The sequence below is a fragment of the Botryllus schlosseri genome, chromosome 6 (genome assembly GCF_051294905.1).
Source record: "Botryllus schlosseri isolate E-star chromosome 6, Bs_hap1, whole genome shotgun sequence".
NCBI lineage: Eukaryota > Metazoa > Chordata > Ascidiacea > Stolidobranchia > Styelidae > Botryllus > Botryllus schlosseri.
In genome coordinates, this window is record NC_137241.1 from 27,647,653 (window position 1) to 27,670,879 (window position 23,227).

Consider the following 23,227-nt stretch of genomic DNA (forward strand, 5'->3'; position numbering starts at 1 on the left):
AAGTATGGACGCCCTCGACCAAATTTATATTTCGAAATTATGCTTTCCCGAGTATGCTACTTACTATTCAGGCCCTTCATTTTCTATTTCTACTGAAATATTCTTGACACGTCTTTGAAATAATTACCACTGCTTGTCATTGAGCATAAATCTTTCGACGGTACTTCTACTTCTACGTGAGTAACCGCCCTGACTACTTTGACCGCAACTGCGCAAGTGATTTATGTGCGACAAAATCCAAAATATGGAGACGCCGGGGATTGAACCCGGGACCTCACACATGCAAAGCGTGCGCTCTCCCACTGATCTACGTCCTCAATTGCGATCTAGTGATGTCCACATCTGACCAATCATTAGATAAGATGGACGAATACAATACACGAGTCACATCCCTGACGGTCCATACGGACACACGTGACATGAAATATGCCGCTGCCATCAGCTCGAACCTGCCCTTCTATGTGGCGTAGATAGAAAACCGAGCGGTTGTAGCCGTCGCTGTAACTTCATGATGTTCCACAGCTTGTGATCAACTGCGCCGCGTCCACGATTATTCTCGCTAATAAAATGTCTCTTAATAGCAAGAGTCGTATAATTCCGACGCTCAGAAGCATCGATTCACACGTTCGGCTCGAATCATCTAAATTGATCCTGAATTCGGATCCTCGGAGTACTCAAGTTGCATGGATTATGGCCAATCGTTGATTAAGATTTATATTACACGCAAGCGTTGCAGATCAAATATTGAAGCGACCTTGGGGTGAGTCGATGCTGCGTTAAAATGAACCGAGAAATATATGTCAATATCCATGCTACTGATAACGAACAACACTTCACAGTAGCGTATGATAGGGTTACCGTATAGGTCCTCTTATTAGAAGATTAGTCCTCTTTTTTTTTTACTTTTTTGAAATTGCCCTCGGAAGACGCCTAAATGTCTTCTTTTTTTAGATTTTGTCCTCTCTTTTGAGAATTTTGGTTATATCAGGCGAAATTCGACTGATATACATTAAATCAGCACTGAAGTAGATGTCGGGCATCGATCCCGGTACCTCGCACATGCTAAGTGCGTGCTCTACCATCTGAGCTACATCGTCGGGTATTGGCTGGTCATATACACTGTGCCAATACCTAACAAGTCGCCTTCCATGAAATTGAACTATGTCCCATCAGAGGTGAGTCACAAAACCAATAAATATAAAATACGGATATACGTCGTTCATGGAAAAGTCGATTGATCACTAGAAAAATGTTGGCGAGAAAATTTTGTGGTTCGCGTTACCCTATCTTGTGGTATTTCTACTGCGCGAAAGCCGTTTGATATAGGATCTGGACACATACCAATATCTGTTTTTTCACCCATTTACATATGCTCAGGATGGTACGTAATAATTGTCAAATTCAGACGATTTCAAACTCTAAAGCAGCCATCTAATTTGGAACTCAATCTCGATTCCAATATACAGTATATTGCACGTTGTATTTCCAAAGATGGTGACAGACGGTAAATGAACATTTTTATTGATGGCGATATCACAACAAATTTGACTCAATTCCAACCAGTAGAAGCAGCCGCCCATCCAAATGAAATTTTTGAATTTATTAAATTATTGTGGAAACCCGAGGTTTCCAGAATGTTCTGTATTTGCCGTTTAGAATATTGTTGCGCGTGGTATGGCTGGAGACCGCGTGTTGAGTCGGTTGAGAAGGGAGTGGGCTGAGAACGTAGCTGAAGAATTGAAGATGGATGCGAGTGAGTATGTATCTGTTTGGTAGCGTGAAGTATTAGTAGTCGGGAGCAGTGGCGTGAAGTAGTGGTGGTATAAGGCAGCTAGGGCGTGAAGTAGTAGGTAGTTGGTCTTGTATTTGCAGGCTTGAGTTGGATGTACCGGTCGGAGTCTCTGCGCGGATAGTTGGCTGGGGCACGGCCTAGTCACTGACGGTGATGCGCGAGCACCTGGGGAGTGATGTTGCCCCGTTGGCAGGTCCTACTCGCTTGTAGATATCAAGGCTGCTGCTGGGCTAGATTTAGGCTCATAGGTAGCCTATATGTGTGCGTGCTGCGTGGGGTCAGCGTGGTGTTGTGCTACTGTTTGCTGTGCAGTGTATGCGTCGTATATAGGTTTTGTAGATCGCCTGGGTTCCGTTATATGTGTTTGTGAGCATCGCTGTTATGAGTTTCTTGTGTCGTATTAATAATACAATAACCGCATAGACATGTGGTGTAATGGTGCCAGTCTCAGGCCGTATATTGTGTGTGTCGTTGAGCAGGCAGCAGTTGCAAAGCGACCAGGTCCCGAGCCCAGTAACACACCCGCGTTCCCGTTAATGCTACTGGTATACGCCGTAACGGGGTCGCCACATTATTAACTTATATTATTCAAATTCTGCTGTCAACCCCATGAGATTGTTAAGTTGCCTAAAACAACGATGCATAACAATTTCTGTTCACTTTCAACCAATATAAACGATGTTATTGCATTTGAAACTTGTGGATATGTAAAAATAGCATTGGCAGGGGGCAATCCCTGCTAATTATTGATGAAAAACTCAAAAACTCAGGCGTGGCCAACCTTTTCGGCCGAAGGGCCACATTTCATTGACGAAATATCGCACGGGCCACTAACCGCGCGAAGCGAGAAAATGTTTCAAAGTTTATAGGTCAATATTATTGTTACTTGAGTATATTGCGGGTCTGCTGTATATTGCTGGGCTCAGTTGGCAAGAACTGGACTATTCGGCCGCCTGGACATATCGATATCGAAAGCTTCGGCCAGCATGCGTCAATAATTTTATGCCTATGTTTCATCGTCGACGGTCTTTCTGCGAGCGCAAACGCAAGGTCGCATGTTGGACGACACTTTCTCTCGTAATTGCGATCATAATTAGACTTGACCTGGTACATTGGGTGTTCTTTCATTTTCAGGAGGGGGTAACAATATTAAAAGCAAGAAATCGAGTGACAACATATTGCGTGAAGCGTGAAGAAAATTTTTACTTTAGTAGGGTTACCATATATTTGTGACATAAATTCCGGACGCTCTCTAGCGCCCACTAGTGGATTTTAAATGAGGTATGAGCACTTTGTCGACCAATATGACGTCAGACCCGCAAAGCTTTGTCTATCGACTAGAGGTGGTCACTGGTCACCATCCGGTTCAGGAGTATGTGGTCGTGTGTTGTAAGTTGTAACCACGGCCGAAGCCGCATTTTTTCAGTCCCTCCCGCACAGATAAACACTGATCGGCCCACCGTGCGGTAATTGATGCAACTTCTGGGGGCTTACTATATGCATCTGGTCGTAAATGATTTGAATGAATTACAGAAGAGTGCGGAGAACTAATCCTCCTCGATAATCGATACCGATAATGATAATACTTAATAATCGTTAAGTTATATTTATATCTGAACAAGACACACAATGTACAGTGCGATAAGACACAATGCGTTGTAATGAACAGATAGGCCCCCGACGTCACAGTTCTTTTCGCTGTTGATATGTTTTGAAGCCGCGGCCCATCTAGTTCTTTTTATTCCTTGTGTGTGCTTTCTTTCGTCGGATCTTTTTCTGGACTTTTCACGGCGGCGAAAGAGGAGACCAGATAAGCCTCCGGCGGGAATCGTATCGGGGCCGCCCGATTATTGGGCCTTTATCGTCACCACTACGCTATCTCCCCGCTTATTGTGGAATTATGTCAATAATATTGGTTCTTCTATCTATTACTATATAATTTTGATCCTCTCCCCGCCCACATGATCAGAGTTAGCGGTAGAGCTGGTGGAGGATGATGACTTCGAAAATGCAACATGTCACACCGATAAGATTATTTATCAGCCTAATGCCGGTGCACACTGCACCACTGAGCTACATAAACACCGCACATCCTGTGGTTTCCAACCTTTCATGAGACTCGCGACTTCATTTCCAACTTGCCGTGGCCCTGCTGATTACTAATTAAAGGTTGGCAAAATTTGCCAGACTTACTCACAGCCTATTTTGGAAGCTGATTACGTTCAACGTCTTCGAAAACCCCAGAATAGAGGCAAACTATCTTTGAATAAAGCAACCAAACAGCCTCAACCGACTCTATGAATATACCGTTACCTTGTAATTGCGATTACCTATTTCTGTAAATAAATGCTATTTTTTATTGCAGTTTTTGCGAGGGTGGTGGTCCCCATATTAAAACGAATATATGTGATACTAAATCGCGCGCAGAGCGAATAAAAATTTACTAAATCTGCCCAAAAACAATCTTGTTTATGTTGATCTACGAAAAAATTATGAGCTTACTTCAAGCCTTCAAAATTCCGGACATTTAGGCATATTTTAGAAATTCCTCCCGGACGCAGTAAAAACAGTGAAATTCCGGACATGTCCGGGAAATTCCGGACGTATGGCAACCCTACTTTAGATAAATCTACCGCAGAATATGTTGCTTTATTGTAATGTACGAAGATCTACCAAAATTTGACTGGCCCACGGATCTGCCAATGCGGCGAAACTGACATCTCAGTCGTCACATCCCCAGTGTTGCGGCCAGACTAATCAAAGTTTGGTTGGCCATTCAAGTTCACAATCCGGGCAATCCATTTTTGGTAATATGACTAATTTCTAAATTTACCTCGCGGGCCACTCAAAACCTTCTCGCGGGCCACACCTGGTCCGCGTGCCACGGGTTTGCCGGCCCTGCGCTAACTTGTCTATGTCCGTGACGCAAAAAGCCTTTACTTGTGACAAGCGCCACTTCTTCGCTGTTTTTATCTATAATAATAAAAATAACAATAATGCAAAGCAAGCGGTATTTTAAAACACGTTTTTATACTATTTTAGGCAAAACTGCTTACTTTTACGGCATTACTTCTACTTCTAATTGAGTAGGAACCCTGACTATACTTCGACCACCTATGCAAACGAAACTAAATATTGGAGACGCCGGGGATTGAACCCGGGGCCTCACACATGCAAAGCGTGCGCTCTACCACTGAGCTACGTCCCCAATCGAAAGGGGCAAAGTTTCGAGTCGAACAATTCAGAGCGATCCAACAGCTTTTTGTGGACACCCTGGTCGTTCCGGATACTTGAGCCCGATGATTTGTACTCCTATGAGATATCGATTAGATTACACTCTAGGGTCGCTTGCCAATTCATGACGAACCTATAGTTGTGCGGGGCTCATACAGTGGAAGCATAGTGTCCTATATGGTGTGGACACAGCGAGAGTGAACGGCTCACTGCATTTGGGTTACGTCATACTGGGACCCCTTAAATCAGCCTAGAAATTTTCACTGGTATTGAGTTTTGTCATTTTGACGCAACAGGACTGTCTGGCTCTTTCTTCTCAGCTTCACTCTCGTTTTGCCAGACAGAATTGTACGGTACAATGCCAAAACTCGATCACAATGCAAATTTCAAGGCTGATTTATTAAGGGGTTCCAGGGCCATGAACAGAATATATTTATATTTTCGTAATCAGTACAGCAGCGACTTTCCATTGATATCCGTTTCATCGAATTTTGCGCTCGGCAAGCCGGTAAAAAATGGCCGTTAAGTTGCCTTTGGTCAAATGGAAAGTATGACGTAACCCAAATGCAGTGAGCCATTCACTCTCGCTGAGTCCACACCATATATAGGCAGGAGGGTTGTAACCAAGTTACAAGGCTTCGAGTCACAAGTCAATCTCCCTTTTATAGTTTTGACTCGAGTCAAGTCGAGTCATTTTCAATTCACTCCCGAGTCAAGCACGAGTCCAAGTCAGCGAGCAGAGGGTCGAGTCCGAGTCATAGTAATATGACTCGAGTCCGAGTCCAAGTCATTGTGTTGACTGCTCAGTTTCCAGTTAAAGTCTTGTTAAACCACTTTTTCTAACTCTGTTCAGTGATGTCGAATGGTTCGCATATATAATATACAGAGGTGGTCAAAGTAGTCAAGAAAGCTACTCAAGTAGAATTAGAAGTAGCGACGAAGAAATCTACTCAAGTACGAGTAGAAGTACTTCCTCAATAAGCAACCTAAAACTACTTGAAATATAAGTAGAATTGGCTGACTTTAAAAGTACTCAAATGAGTAAGTAGTTGTGAAAACGATCCTAATTCGTTCACATGGATTGTAAAAAGGTGCAAATTGAGCTAGGCGAAAGGTGACGAGCTTGATTCATATTGATGCATACCAGCAGTTATCCAATTTTCGATAGCATAAGCATTCGTCCACATCATGGGCAATGTTCCCTCTTAATTTTGACGAGACTGCGCACACTCACGAACTCACTGCGAAGACCCTTGGAAAACAGTGCGTAACGACTATAACAAAAGGTCATCAATTCGGATTTTTTCTGCGCAGCTTCGATTTTCTGTGCGCTGAGACCCTGTCAGCAATGCGCATTTGCGCACGTGCGCAGCTTAGAGGGAACATTGATCATGGGGTGAAAATGATAGTATTAATATGGAAATACGATACTAATACTCTGTTTACTCGAACAGCACGTTTTAGAAAATAACATGGTATGGCGCCATTCCCTATATTATAAGGCCCGTAGTTTAGTCGAAGAGCAATACGGAGAAGTTGTATAAGCATACGGTGTAAACACTTTGCGCAATTAGTAAACTTAAAAAAAAAATATGGTGGACCGTAAATGTGCCATATTGTGTAGCTTTATTTCCAGAAATTAAAGGCATTACTACACTTGCTTTTATACTTCAACATGTATGTTATCCACACAAAAGAAGTGATATTAATTATAACTCAAAGTATATGATACTGGGACTTGAAAGTGAAACATAAATACTACTTCTAAAAGCGGAACATGTATTTCATGCCTTTAGTCCAGAAAGTTTCAAAGGTGGTATGCTAAAACAGCCCTAAAACTAACAAAAAAAGTCAGAGTCCACTTTTCCAGGTTAGGACGTGCCATTGACAATTGGACATGCTAGATTACGGTATGAAAAGTAAATGCTAGATTGCGAAACATCAGATTAAAACGTTATGATGAGCCATATATACTGTGATGAAATATTTCATATGGGAGAAGGGCGACAATGTGGTGTGAACGGAGCCGCGCCAACCCGCTACCCAAATTATATCCATCGATACTTTCGTGAAATCACATTGATCACGCCGTATTCACTGCGCTCGAAGCGCGACGAAAATTATGAGCTTTACCCAACTTTTATGAAAATTAAATGTTGATACTCCGTGAAAACAGCCCCGAAATTCCTCAGGCTATCTTCCTGATTAGAAGATTGAACTACTTTTACTTGACAAACTGAAAATAGCGAAAAGTAAGTAAGTAGATCATAAAATATTACGAAGTAGAAGTAGAAGTAACGAAAATCAGATCTACTTGAGTAAGTACCAGAAGTAGAGGAAAACTACTTGAGTACTTCGAAAAAGTAGAAGTACTTCGTTACTGACCACCTCTGATAATATACTCATTTACCTCCCTTTCAGCAGTTTTAGGTCGTATTTTCAGGTACCAGTATTAATAGCCGAAATCTCCATAGTTTGGTTACTTTTCTATTCTTCTAAATTGCAATGAAATGTCGGTCTTGGCCGTCTGAGTCTCGAGTCATATGACTTGGTTCGAGTCATGCGCAATGACTTGGTTCGAGTCATGCGCAATGACTCGAGTCGAGTCATCAGAAAATCCTGACTCGAGTCATTACAACCCTGCATATAGGACACTATGCTTCGACTGTATGAGCCCCGCACAACTATAGGTCGCGTCATGAATCGGCAAGCGACCCGCGAGTGTCATCTAATCGGTATCTCATAGGATTACAAATCATCGGGCTCAAGTATCTGGAACGATCAGGCTGTCAATAGGGAGATGTTGAATCGCTCTGAATTATTCGACTCGAAACTTAGCTGGTTTCGAGTGGGGACGTAGCTCAGTGGTAGAGCGCACGCTTTGCATGTGTGAGGCCCCGGGTTCAATCCCCGGCGTCTCCAATATTTAGTTTAGTTTGCAGAGGTGGTCGAAGTAGCCATAATCACTCATCTTGTGTCAAATCCAACAAGTGCTGCTTATTTCCTATATACAGTCTCATAACGATAGGAATGACGAGCCTTTGTCTGGATTGAGCGAAGATTCGTCCAAATTAACGGGAGTTTTTAACTGCAATTTTTACTTCTGTTCCGTTCCCAAGCATTACGGCTGTCCGGGTTATCCGGTTTCCGAACTAAGCGGATTCGGCTGTATTGTCGAATGTTTCGATAAATCAGCGACGGATAAGTCACTGATCGCTATTTTGAGTTGAGTAGAATGATCTATTCATTCAATATAATAGAAATTACGAAGCGCCAAATGCAAATAGTCCCAAGTGCGTTATATAATTACACGCTTTCAGAAAAATGGAGATGCCGGGCATCGATCCCGATACCTCGCACATGCTAAGCGCGCGCTCTACCATCTGAGCTACATCCCCGATGAATATCTTGAGATTCATGGCATGCAATACCCAACCCACCCATCATGTACCCAATCTTCACTAAGTTCAATCGTAACTGAGCACAGTGTTGGGATCAAGTCACTATACGTCCGAGTCACAAGTCCTCTCGAGTCATTGCACATGCTGATTCGAGTCACGTCAAGTCACTCGATTTTTGAGTGCGACTCGTCATTACATTTTGCAAGATGATTGAAGCATATAGATTGAGTCGCTATTCTGAATCGAGTAACAAATATCGAGAAAATTATATTTTTAACACGCCGTTGTAAGGCTCACATATGCGTAAAACTGCCACACTACGTCGATGGCTATCAATCAAATGGATGCGATTGAATATGGAATATCGAATATGATTCAAAAAGTTGAAAAATATTGATATGATGCAATACACAATTCACCAACACCTCCATACGAAACAATTCAAGCCTTCACCAATTGTTGCCAAGTTATGATAATGTATGAACTATATTAGTCCGATACAAATCACACAAAAGGTTCGATAATGTTAGCACTGAGCACTCTATATCAGAAATATACCCTGCTATAGATAGATTACTATAGCCTATATAATTGAGTAGAAAGCGAAGGCGGTATACTTCTACGTCTACTTGAGCAGCAAACCTTTGACCACCGGTGTGCAGATTTATGTGCGACAATTACGAAAAGATGGAGACGCCGGGGATTGAACCCGGGACCTCACACATGCAAAGCGTGCGCTCTACCACTGAGCTACGTCCCCACCCGAAAGTGGATGCGACGCGAGTTCACGCATTCAGAGCGATGTGGATACACATATACAGTTTAATAACTCCTTTTCGGGTATAATCTATGATATCCATTAGTAGGCGTAATAGAACATATCGGTTAGATTGCACTCGACGTTTGTATATCAAATAATGATGCGACCTATACGGTATGTTAATGTTGTGGCAAAATAAGCCGAGAAAGAAATTGCAACTGCCCAGTAGTGTATGATGAATGCGCTCTCTAAGTGTCGATGGTTGGGCTCCAGTCCTTTAGTTCCCAATTCCCATGACTGAAGAACTGCGTTGAGAATTGTGTCGACTGTTATGGTCGGAAATTGCGAAGCGCTGGATGCGGGATATCAATTAGTGATACAATAACTACAGTTTCTCGGAAAATTGGAGATGCGACGCATCGATCCCGGTACCTCGCACATGCTAAGCGCGCGCTCTACCACCTGAGCTACATCCCCGACCATTTATTACGACTTGATAGTGTGAGAATACCCAACAATCCACCTTCCATGTTATTAATCTATACCCAATTAGATTTTAGCGAATATACAGATAAATATGGATATTGGTCGTTTAATAGGCTTATCATATTTTCAACACCCGAAAAGAGGACATTTTTATTGCCGCTAAATGAAACGATAGTAGAATCGATATATGAGTATGAGTGCGATGATGTTTTACATTTCTTTGGTAGTTATAGGCAAAAGTTACAAAAACAGAATAAAGATCAAATTTATTCTTCAGTGATTAAGCCCATCCATGCGGTACCCTTAACCTTTGCCGGAGAGAAATGATCGTTTTTAACGAGGTTTGAAATTGCTTACTCGAAATATCATCATATACAACCGCCCAGATGCTCGAAACTGATGTAACTAATACCCTGTCTCCTTCTTCACGCCAATGTGACTGCATCAAAGAAACATTACGGCATATCCTCGCATATAAAAAAAATCCCAGATGTTTCAGAGAACGGCGAACAACAACAGGGCTATTTCATGGGTAGGCCTACAGCATGCTGTTTTTGTAACTCAGGGGTGGCCAACCTTTTTGGCACACGGGCCATCATGAGATTTACGAACCATTGCGCGCTCCACCTGAATGTTGATGACTTTTTTTAGTCGTCCGCTAGGAGCGAACCGGATTAGGTAACGGTGAAAACAAGACTTTTTATAATACTATGGGCATCAAAATCAATAACAATTACGTCATGAAAATTCAGTGCGTAATGATGTCCTATCCGAGCGAAGCGGGAAATTTTTTCATAGTTAATAAATAAATTTGATCAAAAATAATAGTACTTGCCTATATTACGGGTCTTCTCCGTATACTTTTGTGCTCATTCGGCAAGGACAGGATTATTCCGTGGTTTGACATATAAATATCGAGCGTTTCCGCGAACATGCGCCTATCATTTTGTGCAAAGGTGTCATCGCGGACGATCTTTCTGTGACTGCAGAAACGAAGTCGCTTGTTGGACGAAACGTTCTTTCATAATTGTGAATATAGTTTGACTCTTCACCAATACTAAATGCCAGAATTCGAGTGACAATAAATCGTGCGATGTGCTAATAAAAATATCAAATCAAAAATTCTTTCACGAAATATTCTAGTCTATGCGGTCATAAAGATCTACAAACACGTGGCTGGTCCCTGCCTCCGCAAATGCGACGGAAGTTCCAAATTTTGCGGTCAGGTAAATCAAACTTCGGTTGGCCTTGCAAATTCACAATAAATTACCTGGATTATTAATTTCAAGAATTGCCCCGCGGGCCACTCAAAACGTTCTCGCGGGTCACGTTTGGCCCGCAGGTCACTGCTGGCTGGCCACCCCTGGCATAAATAATTCCAACATCTCGTATTGTTGAAAGTATTGGGAACTACTGAAATGCGCGACAGAGGACATTTGGGCGACATTGGAAGACCATTCAGTTTTCTTGAGAAAAGAGGGCAAATCCTCCTGAAATAGGACATGTGGTAGCCTATAAATTGATGGATCACCATCAAACTGTTGGCGGGAAAATTTTGCAGAGCACGCTAAATTTTATTACGGTAGTTCTAATGCACGAAAACTGCATTTTGACTGTGATTAAATCAGTTCACGTATTGATGAGATTTTTAGCCCCGTTTTGATTTAAGGTTCGATTGAAATCAGCAAATGATAACTCAACTGTAAGTGTATTTGGGCGCTGTTCGGAATCGTATTGCGACAAGCAGAAATGATCGAGATCCCGCACTCGATTGAAGACGGAGACTGCGAACCGATGCTAGGATGGTTTTTCTTTAGCTTTCGTCCGCCTCACTCGTCGCGATATCAACCCTGTCGCATCAGCACGTACGGAGCGTCCGGCCGAGACAGCTAGAGGCATCTGCTTGGGGCAAAGCTTGAGAGCGAATGAATTCCGATTGTGAAATTAGGCTGCATCTTCTAAATTTCATCGAAACGAATGCTGTATGTTGGCAAACAGGTTTTGCCATAAGACGATAACGAAAAGATGGAGACGCCGGGGATTGAACCCGGGCCTCACACATGAAAAGCGTGCGCTCTGCCACTTATCTACGTCCCCCCTCAAGCTCCTACGCTTTTCGAGCCCACCAAGTCAGAGAGATATGGACTGGAAGTACAATACCTTTTGTCTGGTTTCATATGTGATTAGTGACTGAACATATCGATTAGATTGCGCTCGAGGGTTGCGGATAAAACAATGACGCGACCCCTTAAAGTGAGTTAATGTAGTGGCAAAATAAGCCCAGGAGGAAATTTCAACTGCCATACTGCTCGATTCTTATCAACACTTCACAGCGGCGTATGATGAATGAGCTATAGAAATGGCTATGGTTGGTCTCCGGTCCGTTCGTCATCATGAATGAAAGGAAATGCTCTGAGAACTATGTCAGCTGTTCTGTTCAGATATGGCGAAGCGCTGAATGCGACTGGTACAAGTGCAAATATGAATTAATGATTTAATAAAGGATTTTCGGAAAAATGGAGATGCCGGGCATCGATCCCGGTATAGCTCGCTCATGCTAAGCGCGCGCTCTACCATCTGAGCTACATCCCCGATGATTTCTCCAAGATTGATGGCGTGTGAAGACCCAACAATTCATCTTCCATGTAATTAAACTATAGGCATATTTGATCGAGTAGCATATACAGATAAATGTGGATATTGCTCGTTTTTAGGCTTACCATATTTTCAGCACCCAAATAGAGGACATTTTTACTGTCGCCAAGTGAAATTAAAGTAGAATCGCTTTTTGTAATGATGTCTCACAAGTCGTTGGTAGTTACCGGCAAAAGTGTTGCAAAAACAGACAGAAACAAATCAAATTTATCCTTCAGAAATTAAGCCCATGAATACTTTGCGGTACCCTTAACTTTTACCAGTGCGAAATGATGATTATGAAATTGTTTACGTTGGAATTATATAGATACAACCGCCTAGATATACCCTGCTATAGATAGATTACTATAGCCTATATAATTGAGTAGAAAGCGAAGGCGGTATACTTCTACGTCTACTTGAGCAGCAAACCTTTGACCACCGGTGTGCAGATTTATGTGCGACAATTACGAAAAGATGGAGACGCCGGGGATTGAACCCGGGGCCTCACACATGCAAAGCGTGCGCTCTACCACTGAGCTACGTCCCCACTCCGTCACATCCGCTTGTCGAGCCGACCAATTCAGAGCGATATACGTTGACACTTGGCAGTCCAATAGCTCCTTGTCTGGTTTATTCTGTGATCTAATAATTAATCGAACATATCGATTAAATGTCACTCGAGGGTTGTCTATAAAATAATGACGCGACCGTGAAGTGTGTTAATGTTTTGAAAAAATGAACCGAATTTAAATTTGAATCGCCATAATACTCGATTATAAACACTGCTATACAGTAGAGTGTGGTGAATGAGTTCTTGAAAGGGCTATGGTTGGTCTCCGATCCGTTCGTCACTATGGATGAAAAAAATACTACGAGAACTATGACAGCCGTTGTGTTCAGAAATTGCGAAGAGCTGAGTGCGAATAGTTCAAGTTGGTTGGTTGAATAAGGGGAAATGTGTGCACCGACTACGAAGTCATTTGGCACCATTTTTGAAAGGTCAATTCGAGTCGTTTCTAGAAAGTGACGCAAGTCAAGTTAAGTCATCTTCGATAACCTTTGTGCAAATTTTTTGCGACTATAACGAAAGAATGATGGAGACGCCGGGGATTGAACCCGGGGCCTCACACATGCAAAGCGTGCGCTCTACCACTGAGCTACGTCCCCACTCACACGCCAATGCTTATCGAGCCCACTAACTCAGAGCGATGTAGATTGGCAGTCCAATAGCTCCTTGTCTGGTTAGATAAAATAGATGAATAGAAAGATATCGATTAGAATGCACTCGAGGGTTGTGGTACCTTTGGGCGTATTAAGGTAGTGGCGAAGTAAGCCGAAAATGAAATTTCAACTCCGAATTTCAATTCGAATATTCACAGTAGCGTGTGACGAATTTAAATGTGCTCTCAAAATGTTTGCGGTTGACCTCCGGTCAGGAAGTTTCCACGAATGAAAAATCTGTTGAGAACTATGTCATCTTTTATGTTCAGAAACTACGAAGCATTGAATGCAAATAGTCCAAACGCGGATATAAATTTAGTGACATAATTAAAGATTTAAGGAAAACTGGAGATGCCGGGCATCGATCCCGGTACCTCGCACATGCTAAGCGCGCGCTCTACCATCTGAGCTACATCCCCGACGAACATCTGGAGATTCATGGCATTGATTGCCATCACTAAGTTCAATCGTAGTTGAGCGCAGTGTCGGCATCAAGTCACTATACCTTCGAGTCACAAGTCCTCTCGTGCCATTGCTCATGCTGAATCGAGTCATGTCAAGTCCCTAGATTTTTGGTGGTGACACGAGTCAAATCAAGTCGAATTTTCGAATTACGAGGCATTATTCACGATTTCATATCTCTACCGGGCTGGATTTAGATATGATTTAATAAAAGAAAAGTGCGCATGTTTTAGAGCAGCGACGGGTAACATACGGCCCGCGAAGGGATTTTGATCGGCCGCAGATAGTTTCTGCGCTGAAAGTGAAATTCTATTCTGAAAATATTGACAAATTTTATGAGTCACAGAATGAATCCAAGTTTGCCAACCTGAGAAAGATAGGCATGAAACTACACTTGCACTGTTCGGGTCTACATACACTTTCGACCATGAACATTGACGAGACAAGGCTGCGTTCCAATACAACTGATGTTAAGGAACGTCCAGTCTCTACCAAGGGTTGCTATACATACGCCATGCAAAGAACTTGCTGACAACTTTGACCGACCACAGATGTCTGATTAACTTCTACTGCTACTGTTAATATATTCATTAAATACTGTTTTGATCTATGCTTTAAACTGAAAGTTTACATGAAGTACGAGTTTTACTTGTTTGGTGGATAAATACACGATTGATGTATATATTCCGCAATCCGGCCCGCTAAGTACTTCATTTACCCATATCCGGCCTGCTGACCGGAGAAGTTGCCCGCCCCTGTTTTAGAGAAACAGGCCGATCGGCGCCGGCGATTAGGCTACCACGCATTGAACAGGACTATAATTCTAGGATAAGAAGTGGGTCACAGAACATTCTCAACCCATAAAATAGTCTATGGCCAAAGAAAGGTTGTAAACCTCTGGTCTAAACCGATTACCTGATGACTTGAAGCTTACTCGAAAACTTTACTTCGAGCTACGAGTCAATGCACATTTTTGAAACGCCAAGTCACTCGAGTCAAGTCAAGTTATCTAAAAATCTTGAATCGGTCGGCCTGAGACTGTCGTATATTGAAGTTCTTCACATCAAAACAAGGCTCCTCGAATCGAGTTTACAGCGTGGGCGTTACTTCTACCTCTTCTTGAGCAGCAACCTCAACAACTTTGACCACCTGTGTGCAAATTCATGTGCGACAATAACGAAAAGATGGAGACGCCGGGGATTGAACCCGGGGCCTCACACATGCAAAGCGTGCGCTCTACCACTGAGCTACGTCCCCACCCGAAAGCAAGGCGATGCCAGCCGATCTATTCAGAGAGATGGATAGGCAGTTCAATAGCACCTTTTCTGGTATAATCTGTGATCTCAATAGTTATCGAACCTGTCGATTAGATTGCACTCGACGTCTGTATATCAAATGATGATGCGATTCTTACGGTGTGTTAATGTTGTGGCAAAATAAGCCGATAATGAAATTTTAACTGCCATATACTGCTCGATTTTTATCGACACTTCACAGTGGCGTATGATGAATGCGCTCTAGAAATGGCTATGGTTGGTCTCCGGTCCGTTCGTCGCCACTCGCCATGAATGAAAGCATGCAATGAGAACTATGTCTGCTATTATGTTCAGAAATTGCGAAGCGCTGAATGCGAATAGTCCAAGTGCGAATAGAAATTGAGTGATACAATTGAGAATTTTTGGCAAAATGGAGATGCCGGGCATCGATTCCGGTACCTCGCACATGCTAAGCGTGCGTACTGCCATCTGAGCTACATCCCAGACGATTTTGACAGGATTGATGGCGTTTCAATACCCAACAATTAACCTTCCATGTAATTAATCTATGTTGAATCAGAGTTGATCCAATACACAGATAACTGTATGGATATTGGTCGTTTTATAGGCTTACCAGATTTTCAACACCCTAAAAGAGGACATTTTTATTGCGAAATGATCGACATTGCGCACTTGATTGAAAGACGGCGTACCGTGGCGTAGCGTAGAGGTATAAGCCACAGCTCTAACACCAATGTGTTCCGGGTTCGGGCCGAGATCGACTCTAGAATTCCCCCCTAAGTGTTGGAGGTTTATCTAGGCGCCATCTCATCCGTGTAAGCGGTGTCTTATAAAAGGCTAGAAGTGGGCCTTGTTACAAGTTGGCAGCTACAGAATGAAAACGAAGGAATCGGCCTGATGAAAATGACCTAGTCGACAAACACCAAGAATACCAAGAACAACAACAGCAACGGCCGACCGACGTTGGGATGAGTATAGTATTTTACTTTTTTTCGCCTCATTCGCGTTGTCAACCCTGTCGCACGCAGGAAGCGGCCGGTCGAGCCAGGTATAGGCGTCTAATCTGGGTAAAGCGTGAGAGGGAATAAATTTCGATTGAGAAATGATGCAGCCGCTTCTGAATTCCATCGAAATTAAGGCTGTATTTGTCAAAGTTGGAGAGAAGGTTTAACTGCCACCTCTGTGCAACAATAATGAAATGATGGAGACGCCGGGATGCGACAATAGTGAAGATGGAGACGCCGAGGATTGAACCCGGGCCCTCACACATGCAAAGCGTGCGCTTGAGTGACAGGATAGCGTAATGGTGAAGCGTCCGCGTCCGGCTTCTTGATCGGTAGGTCGTGGGTTCGATCCCCGGTCTGGTCAGACCAAAGACCTGATTAGTAACATTGGTATCCATGACTTCCATGCTAGGCGCCCATGCATTACTGGGATGGAACGGACGGGTGGTGCGAGACTTAGAAACCCGTACAAGGTGGCTATATCTGCACCTTCCTTGTCCGGCGGCATATGCACATCATGCACTCAGCATGGTATGCATATGCACACGCACAGATCGTGTGTATGTATATCATGAGTCGTTGTATATGCCGCAAAAACATCAAGGACAAAATAAAATAAAAGCTACGTCACCACCCGAACGATGTAGCGATTCGAGCTATTTACAAACCTCCTCTCCTATTACTGACTTCCCTGTCACACTACAATTTTTCATGTTATAATTATTTATTTTATGCTATACTGAATTTAATCATCCCAACCAACTGCAACCAAATATGTAAAGAATATCTGTAATTGTTGAATGCATGGTGTGATCAGACCAGTTGACTCTACCCAGAGTCATATCGATTACACCCCGTCCCACACCGTTAAGTTTCTTGTTATTATTTCATGCGTCAATGTTATTTTCTTCACGGTTGGACGAATCAATAAATATTCCCTCTCTCTCTCTCTCCCACAAATTCAGTGCGATATGGATTGGCAGTCCAATAGTTCATTGTCTGGTTTAATCTGAGATCGCATTAGTATTCGAACATGTCGATTAGATTGCACTCGAGAGTTGCGGATAAAATAAGGACGCTACCTTCAAGTGTGTCAATGTTGTGACAAAATAAGCCATGAATGAAAAAATGCGACGAGAACTCTGGTAGCTGTTATGTTCAGAAATTGCGTAGCGCTGAATGCGAATGGTCGAAGTGCTAATATAAATTTCGTGGTATAATTAAGGATTTTCGGAAAAATGGAGATGCCGGGCATCGATCCCGGTACCTCGCACATGCTAAGCGCGCGCTCTACCATCTGAGCTACATCCCCGCTGTTCAATGAAGATTCATCGCGTATCAATACCCAACAATTCACTTTCCATGTGAATAAACTGTGTTTAATTAGAGTTGAGTGAGGGTGCAGGTATGGATATTGTTTGGTAACGGGAAATCGATGGATCACTATTGAATTGTTGGCGGGAATGTCGTTAAATTTTCTTGAGATATTTCTACTGCACGAAAGTTGTATTTTTCAGTTCATTTATTGACGAGATTTTAAAAACCATATCTTGATTAGAGATTCTATTGAAATCAGCAAATGCTAAGTACATTTTAGTAATCGTATTGCGACCAGCACAACAAATTTAAGCATATGATATAATAATTATTAATAATAACTGCCCCTGCGTATCTGATGCTGGTGATATTGCCCTTATCCACCATTTAATTCGAAGTTTCTGTGAAAACTTTCGAAACAGTGAATATTGTTCATAGGAAATACCACGACTGCTACATCCCTTTCCTGAGCGCAGTTATATCCGGCCTCTGACGTGTAGGAACGAAGCGGAAACAGAACCGGCGATTGTCGTATTTAGTCGGTGCCATGATATCATAGCACATCTAACGTACCTATGGCAGGGGCTCCTCATTTAAAGAGTGTCTTTGTATAACTGCTATCACAAGAAGGCAAGATTGTATGTAAACCGAAGCCATGCCTTACGATTTTCAATCAGCAAAGTCAGTGAAAATTGGTGCGTGCGTGAAAATATTCAAAATTGGTCTAGTGGCGGATATGGACCGTAGATCAAAGGGTATGTAACAATTCACCCTCTTTTAGCTTTGAATGTCACAGCATGCTTGGAGTCGTAATTTAATGGGATATAAACAAAGCGTTTCACATTCTTGCAAACTTTGGTGTTTTGATATCTAGCTACCGATGACAAAGGCAATACGATTTGGAAGAGTTATATTTTGACGGGCAGTCTTACATACGACTACACAAACCAAAAGGCTGAAATCGAGATGCATCCACAAAATGAAGCCGTTGCTATAGAATCTACTTTCTCCAGAGGGTAGGTAAACAGGGAAGTCTAAATAGTTAGCGTATACTTTGAGAAATGAACCTGTAAAAAGGTGCCGATTTATGTGGTGATTATACAGAATTCAATACGAATCTATGGTCGCATTGGGAGAAAGATGTATAGTTCGATCAATCACTTATGCTATTGTTTTATGCTACTGTATTTCAGAATGAGAGGGATGGAGTTATCGGAACTTATTGCTTATGAAGAGAAGTTTTATGCCGTTTGTGATAAAACTGGCATAGTATTTCAAATGTGTAGAGGAAAGGCGATTCCCCGGATTATACTAGCGAACGGTGATGGGAACGAAGATACAGGTTGGTTTTTAAGTCAGCTTCTAATTTGCGAGTGTGTGTACTGATTTTTCGATGAGAAACATATAGTTTTCTCGCGAAGTAGAGATGTGTTAAAGGAATTACTGAAGATGTGTAATTTGTTTCCTTGGCTCATATAGTAGCTGTCATAGTGTCTGCCGGAAATAATGTTATTGCAAGCAGTGTTTTCTAGGTTTCAAAGGTGAATGGATGACACTCAAAAATGGCAATCTGATAGTCGGAAGTCACGGGCGAGAGTATGTGGAGAACGGCACAATAATTGTGAATCGCAATAAGAAATGGATCAAAGAAATTGACCCGAATGTGAATTCTGATTCAGTTTATTTGCATCGCAAGATTCTACACCCATTTTTCCATTGTCAATCCAATAGGGACGTGTCAAGCATATTGACTGGAATGCCAAGTATGACGCAATGCGAAACGCTTTGGGATGCAGCTTTCCAGGTGAATCTTTATTTCGTTATTTCGATGTGCAAATCATATAAGGAGAAGTAAGTTGTTACATACGATATATAGCTGGATTTTTCGAATAAGTGAACAGCCACGACAGCACGTCATGCTCGCATATATTAAATAAAGTCACTTTTAACTGATATACCGCAAAAAGTAGACCGCCGTCTATGTTTGTAGGCTACATAAAACATCTCAGACGATATACATATGGTTGACACCGGATATTTACCGTCTGACACACAAGCTAAGTCAAATTTCAAGCAGGCTTTATTCGCCCAATACTTTTTCTAGTGGCGGGCAATTCAGGTAAACCGTTGATTGATTCTGATACCAAATCTGCGAAATTGTGGTAGCACACTTTCTGTGCAAGTTTCATGCCAATGTTTGCCAGGGTACTTGACTCACGAAGCCTCCGCATGGAGCGATTTTCATCACCAATGGTTCTTCCTCCCGCGAAAGGTCAGTCGCGCAGCGTATGACGCTAAGAAGGACGAGACCAGATGCGGTAACGTGCTCATAAAATGCAACGAAGATTTTACCGCAATCAGCTTCGTGACCGTCGGTACGTTATACTTTTATATATTACAGACAACTGCTCCCTTCAACACGCAAAGACGTGCTTCTTGCACTTCAACAAAGTAATGTAGTGTACGAATATAGGTGCCACTGTGTTGTGGCTACGTGGGAAGAACGTCAAGACGTCTGCAGGACCGCATAAACCAACATGTCCCCAGATTTATCAGAACACGTGCGTCACGCGATGTGAAAAGCTCACCCTTAACTCATCCACTTAAGATTGATGCTGATCGATCAAAGGCCATTAATTCTGCCATCGGCAAACATCTGTTGGATAATCCGATTTGTGCGAATAATTATCGAGACGACCGATTTCGAATCGTAGGGCGAGGCCGTTCACAATTCCATTTGTGTGCCTTGGAATCAACTTTTATCAAAATACACCAACCAAAACTCTGTCAACAAAAGGAGTTCGTGTACCACCTAAAAATAGTACATTGAACGCTCTCTCATTCGAAATTTCATGCTGATGACGTCATATTTTGCGATACGATTGTTGATATACAATGTACTTTCCAATTCTCTACTAGTTGCTGACGATTACCCCTGACGAGTGTCAGCCGAAAATATTCGGGTTCATTTCAATATGAATATACTATTTAATTAGTATATTTGCACGACAAACAATTATTGTGTTTTGTTTTCCGATTGCGACTGCTTTACTCGGCCCACCGTCGATTAATTGATGCTATATTTAGTGAGTTGATTAATTAGTGAGTTGTCAGACCCGAGGTTCAAACTAGCTTCGATTTTAGTGTCGCGACGGCTGTATATTGATTAGCCCACTGATACATCGGCTACATTCACTGATTTTTACTTTTTTATTTTGTTCTTCATTTACTCTCCAAATTAGATTAGAATTTGATTTATAGCTACACAGGTTTCCTCAAATTAGATCAGAATTAGAATTACTGAATTCCCGAAAACTTGGGCATTGAATGAAGATGAGTTCATATCGAACCAGAGTTCATTCTTATAAGTATAGTAATATCAAATGTCAGCAGAGCAAGCTTGGCCCGTTACAGACCATACGGTTCTCCTATCGCATTTTCAAGAAAACAAGAAATTTTATCAGAATTAAAATTGGAGCCTAAAAACATTTCACAAATTATATATTAGAATTTGGAGAAAGAAACAATTCACAAATTAGATTAGAATTAGATTACGGCATTTCGCTCTAAATTCTCTCATTGAGCAATTGGAAATATCTAGCCATGTTCAAGTCTGCTCGAAGTATTGTGATTGAGTCTGAGTTTTTTCAATCGATATTATTTTCGTAAAACTTATTCGGATCTTTCCCGCTTCAGGAGCTGTGATGCCAAGTCGCGGGTATTCGTCATTCAAATTCGTTCCGGGAACAAACGACCATGTTATCATCGCCATCAAATCCGAAGAAGTCGGCAGTATACAAAAAACGTTTATCACCGTCTTCACCATAGAAGGAAGAGTCATGGTTCACGACATTTATGTTGCAGACGTTAAATACGAAGGACTCGAGTTCATATAAGCAATTTCCAACACGAAGTCATGTGTATCTGTGAGATAAATAAGGATTGCTAAATGTGATATTCGTATAGGTGCCTTGGCATTTAGACGGAATAAGCCTGAAAGGAGGATTTTATTATTGATTTATGGTGTTTCATGTGCCGACGTTTAGGGTGGAATTACAATTTAACGCAAAGTGTCCGTGGTCTTAGTTAATTACACGAAGCTACTTAATGACATATTTCTGCCCAAAACTAGGATTATTTAGCAAATACGTCAGTAAATTAGACTGGCGGAAATGAGGTAGAATCAGTGGGACCACTGAATTCACTAGCACTACGATACATGTCAGTTGTTACCGCAAGACTTGGAGGACTACCACAGCACTAACTGCTAAAGGCAATCAATAAATATTTTATTATTTCGTAATCGCAACTTGCCTGGCAGCTGGCATTGAATATGTATTTCTCGAAAACAGGAACGTGAGAGCTTTGATATCCGAATGCATAAGATAACAGTAACACAATTTACAGGTTGCATTCATTTTTCGGATGAAGAGATCAATTAATCAGGTGGCATATGGTTCTTGTGACAAATAACACGACTATTGTGTACTAAAATATCGGAATAAGGGTAAGGAGGAATTATAATAATAATAATCGTTGGGTTATATTTTTCATCTGAACAAGTCACACAAAATGTACAATGCGATAAGATACAATGCGATGTAATGAAAAAATAGGATGATGTCGAACGACACGCATGCAGTTGCGATCCTTTTAATGTAACACCCCCCTCGGCCTGTAGTGCCCGATATCGCGGTTCTTTTCGATGTTGATCTTGTTAAAGCCGCGGCCCTTCCATTACTTGTGGTGAGTGCTTTCTTTCGTAGGTTCTTTTTCAGGGCTTTTTTGTCGCCGTAAGAACGACAACGGCGGGGGAAGAGGAGCCCAGATAAACCTCCGACGGGAATCAAACCTCGTCCGCCAGATTGGTGGGCGCTTACCGTTACCACTACGCTATCTCCCTCTACTCTGGGCATAGCGTTTTTGAAGTATACCTGCGATAGTGGTTTCATAAACGAACTGGAAGTCTATTCAACAAAAGTATTTATTTAGCAATGCACTTTACTATAATTGGTTTCCGCTGCATTTAGCAGTCATTATTCCACTGGATTTTACTGGACGTCCGTTAATTGCCATTAAGCAAAAAAGTATAATCCCCTATTTTTTATGCCTAATGCATGGATGTCAAACTCAACTGACGTCGCTCAACACTTCACATCGATCGCGGGCCGCACCAAAATTCCACAATCCCAAAATATCTCAAAATCTATGCTTTTGTTTTTCCTTTGAATGCTTCATTAACCAGCCTATATACACAATAGGAATAGTATATTATCCTACGGATCATATGGGTTCTATTTCAGCTGTACCTTTATTCGCAAACAGTGAAATTGCCAATAATTCGATGATTGGGCGACTGAATACAGTTATAAACTGATAAAACAGTAGTTCTAACGATGATATAAGTTGGCATATTTCCATGCTTCCTTGTTTAGTGGTCTCTTGCAGGGCTTTGGAGCAGTCGTAAATTTTAAACTGCTCCAGCTCCGGCTCCGGAACTCTCTTCTATGATGAATTAGCTCCGGCTCCAAGCTCCGGAGTTCATTGATACAACTGCTCTGGCTCCGGCAACTATGGTTTAGCTGTAGCCGTCGCAAGGAACCATCATTTTGTGGGGGTATGCGAAGTCCTGTGAC

At 42.1% G+C, this 23,227-nt stretch overlaps 1 protein-coding gene and 9 non-coding genes across 10 annotated transcripts; 2 read left to right on the plus strand and 8 right to left on the minus strand.

Moving 5' to 3' along the window:
* Positions 1-245: 245 nt before the first annotated feature.
* Positions 246-317, minus strand: Trnaa-ugc (transfer RNA alanine (anticodon UGC)). The gene has a single exon. It is a non-coding gene; the product is annotated as a tRNA-Ala (tRNA).
* A 4,611-nt stretch (positions 318-4,928) lies between these two features.
* Positions 4,929-5,000, minus strand: Trnaa-ugc (transfer RNA alanine (anticodon UGC)). Its single transcript has one exon. It is a non-coding gene; the product is annotated as a tRNA-Ala (tRNA).
* A 2,876-nt stretch (positions 5,001-7,876) lies between these two features.
* Trnaa-ugc (transfer RNA alanine (anticodon UGC)) lies at positions 7,877-7,948 on the plus strand. The gene has a single exon. It is a non-coding gene; the product is annotated as a tRNA-Ala (tRNA).
* A 1,167-nt stretch (positions 7,949-9,115) lies between these two features.
* On the minus strand, positions 9,116-9,187 carry Trnaa-ugc (transfer RNA alanine (anticodon UGC)). Its single transcript has one exon. It is a non-coding gene; the product is annotated as a tRNA-Ala (tRNA).
* Positions 9,188-12,785: 3,598 nt separating this feature from the next.
* On the minus strand, positions 12,786-12,857 carry Trnaa-ugc (transfer RNA alanine (anticodon UGC)). Its single transcript has one exon. It is a non-coding gene; the product is annotated as a tRNA-Ala (tRNA).
* Positions 12,858-13,405: 548 nt separating this feature from the next.
* On the minus strand, positions 13,406-13,477 carry Trnaa-ugc (transfer RNA alanine (anticodon UGC)). The gene has a single exon. It is a non-coding gene; the product is annotated as a tRNA-Ala (tRNA).
* Positions 13,478-13,506: 29 nt separating this feature from the next.
* LOC145441932 (soluble calcium-activated nucleotidase 1-like) lies at positions 13,507-21,664 on the plus strand. The gene is made up of 7 exons (XM_080319885.1): positions 13,507-18,346; positions 18,466-18,607; positions 18,785-18,933; positions 19,124-19,254; positions 19,323-19,395; positions 19,796-19,966; positions 21,288-21,664. The coding sequence occupies exons 1-7, from the start codon at positions 18,247-18,249 to the stop codon at positions 21,485-21,487; spliced, it is 966 nt and encodes a 321-aa protein (XP_080176011.1). The 5' UTR covers positions 13,507-18,246; the 3' UTR covers positions 21,488-21,664.
* Positions 13,878-13,950, minus strand: Trnaa-agc (transfer RNA alanine (anticodon AGC)). Its single transcript has one exon. It is a non-coding gene; the product is annotated as a tRNA-Ala (tRNA).
* On the minus strand, positions 15,179-15,250 carry Trnaa-ugc (transfer RNA alanine (anticodon UGC)). The gene has a single exon. It is a non-coding gene; the product is annotated as a tRNA-Ala (tRNA).
* Positions 17,514-17,586, minus strand: Trnaa-agc (transfer RNA alanine (anticodon AGC)). Its single transcript has one exon. It is a non-coding gene; the product is annotated as a tRNA-Ala (tRNA).
* Positions 21,665-23,227: the final 1,563 nt, after the last annotated feature.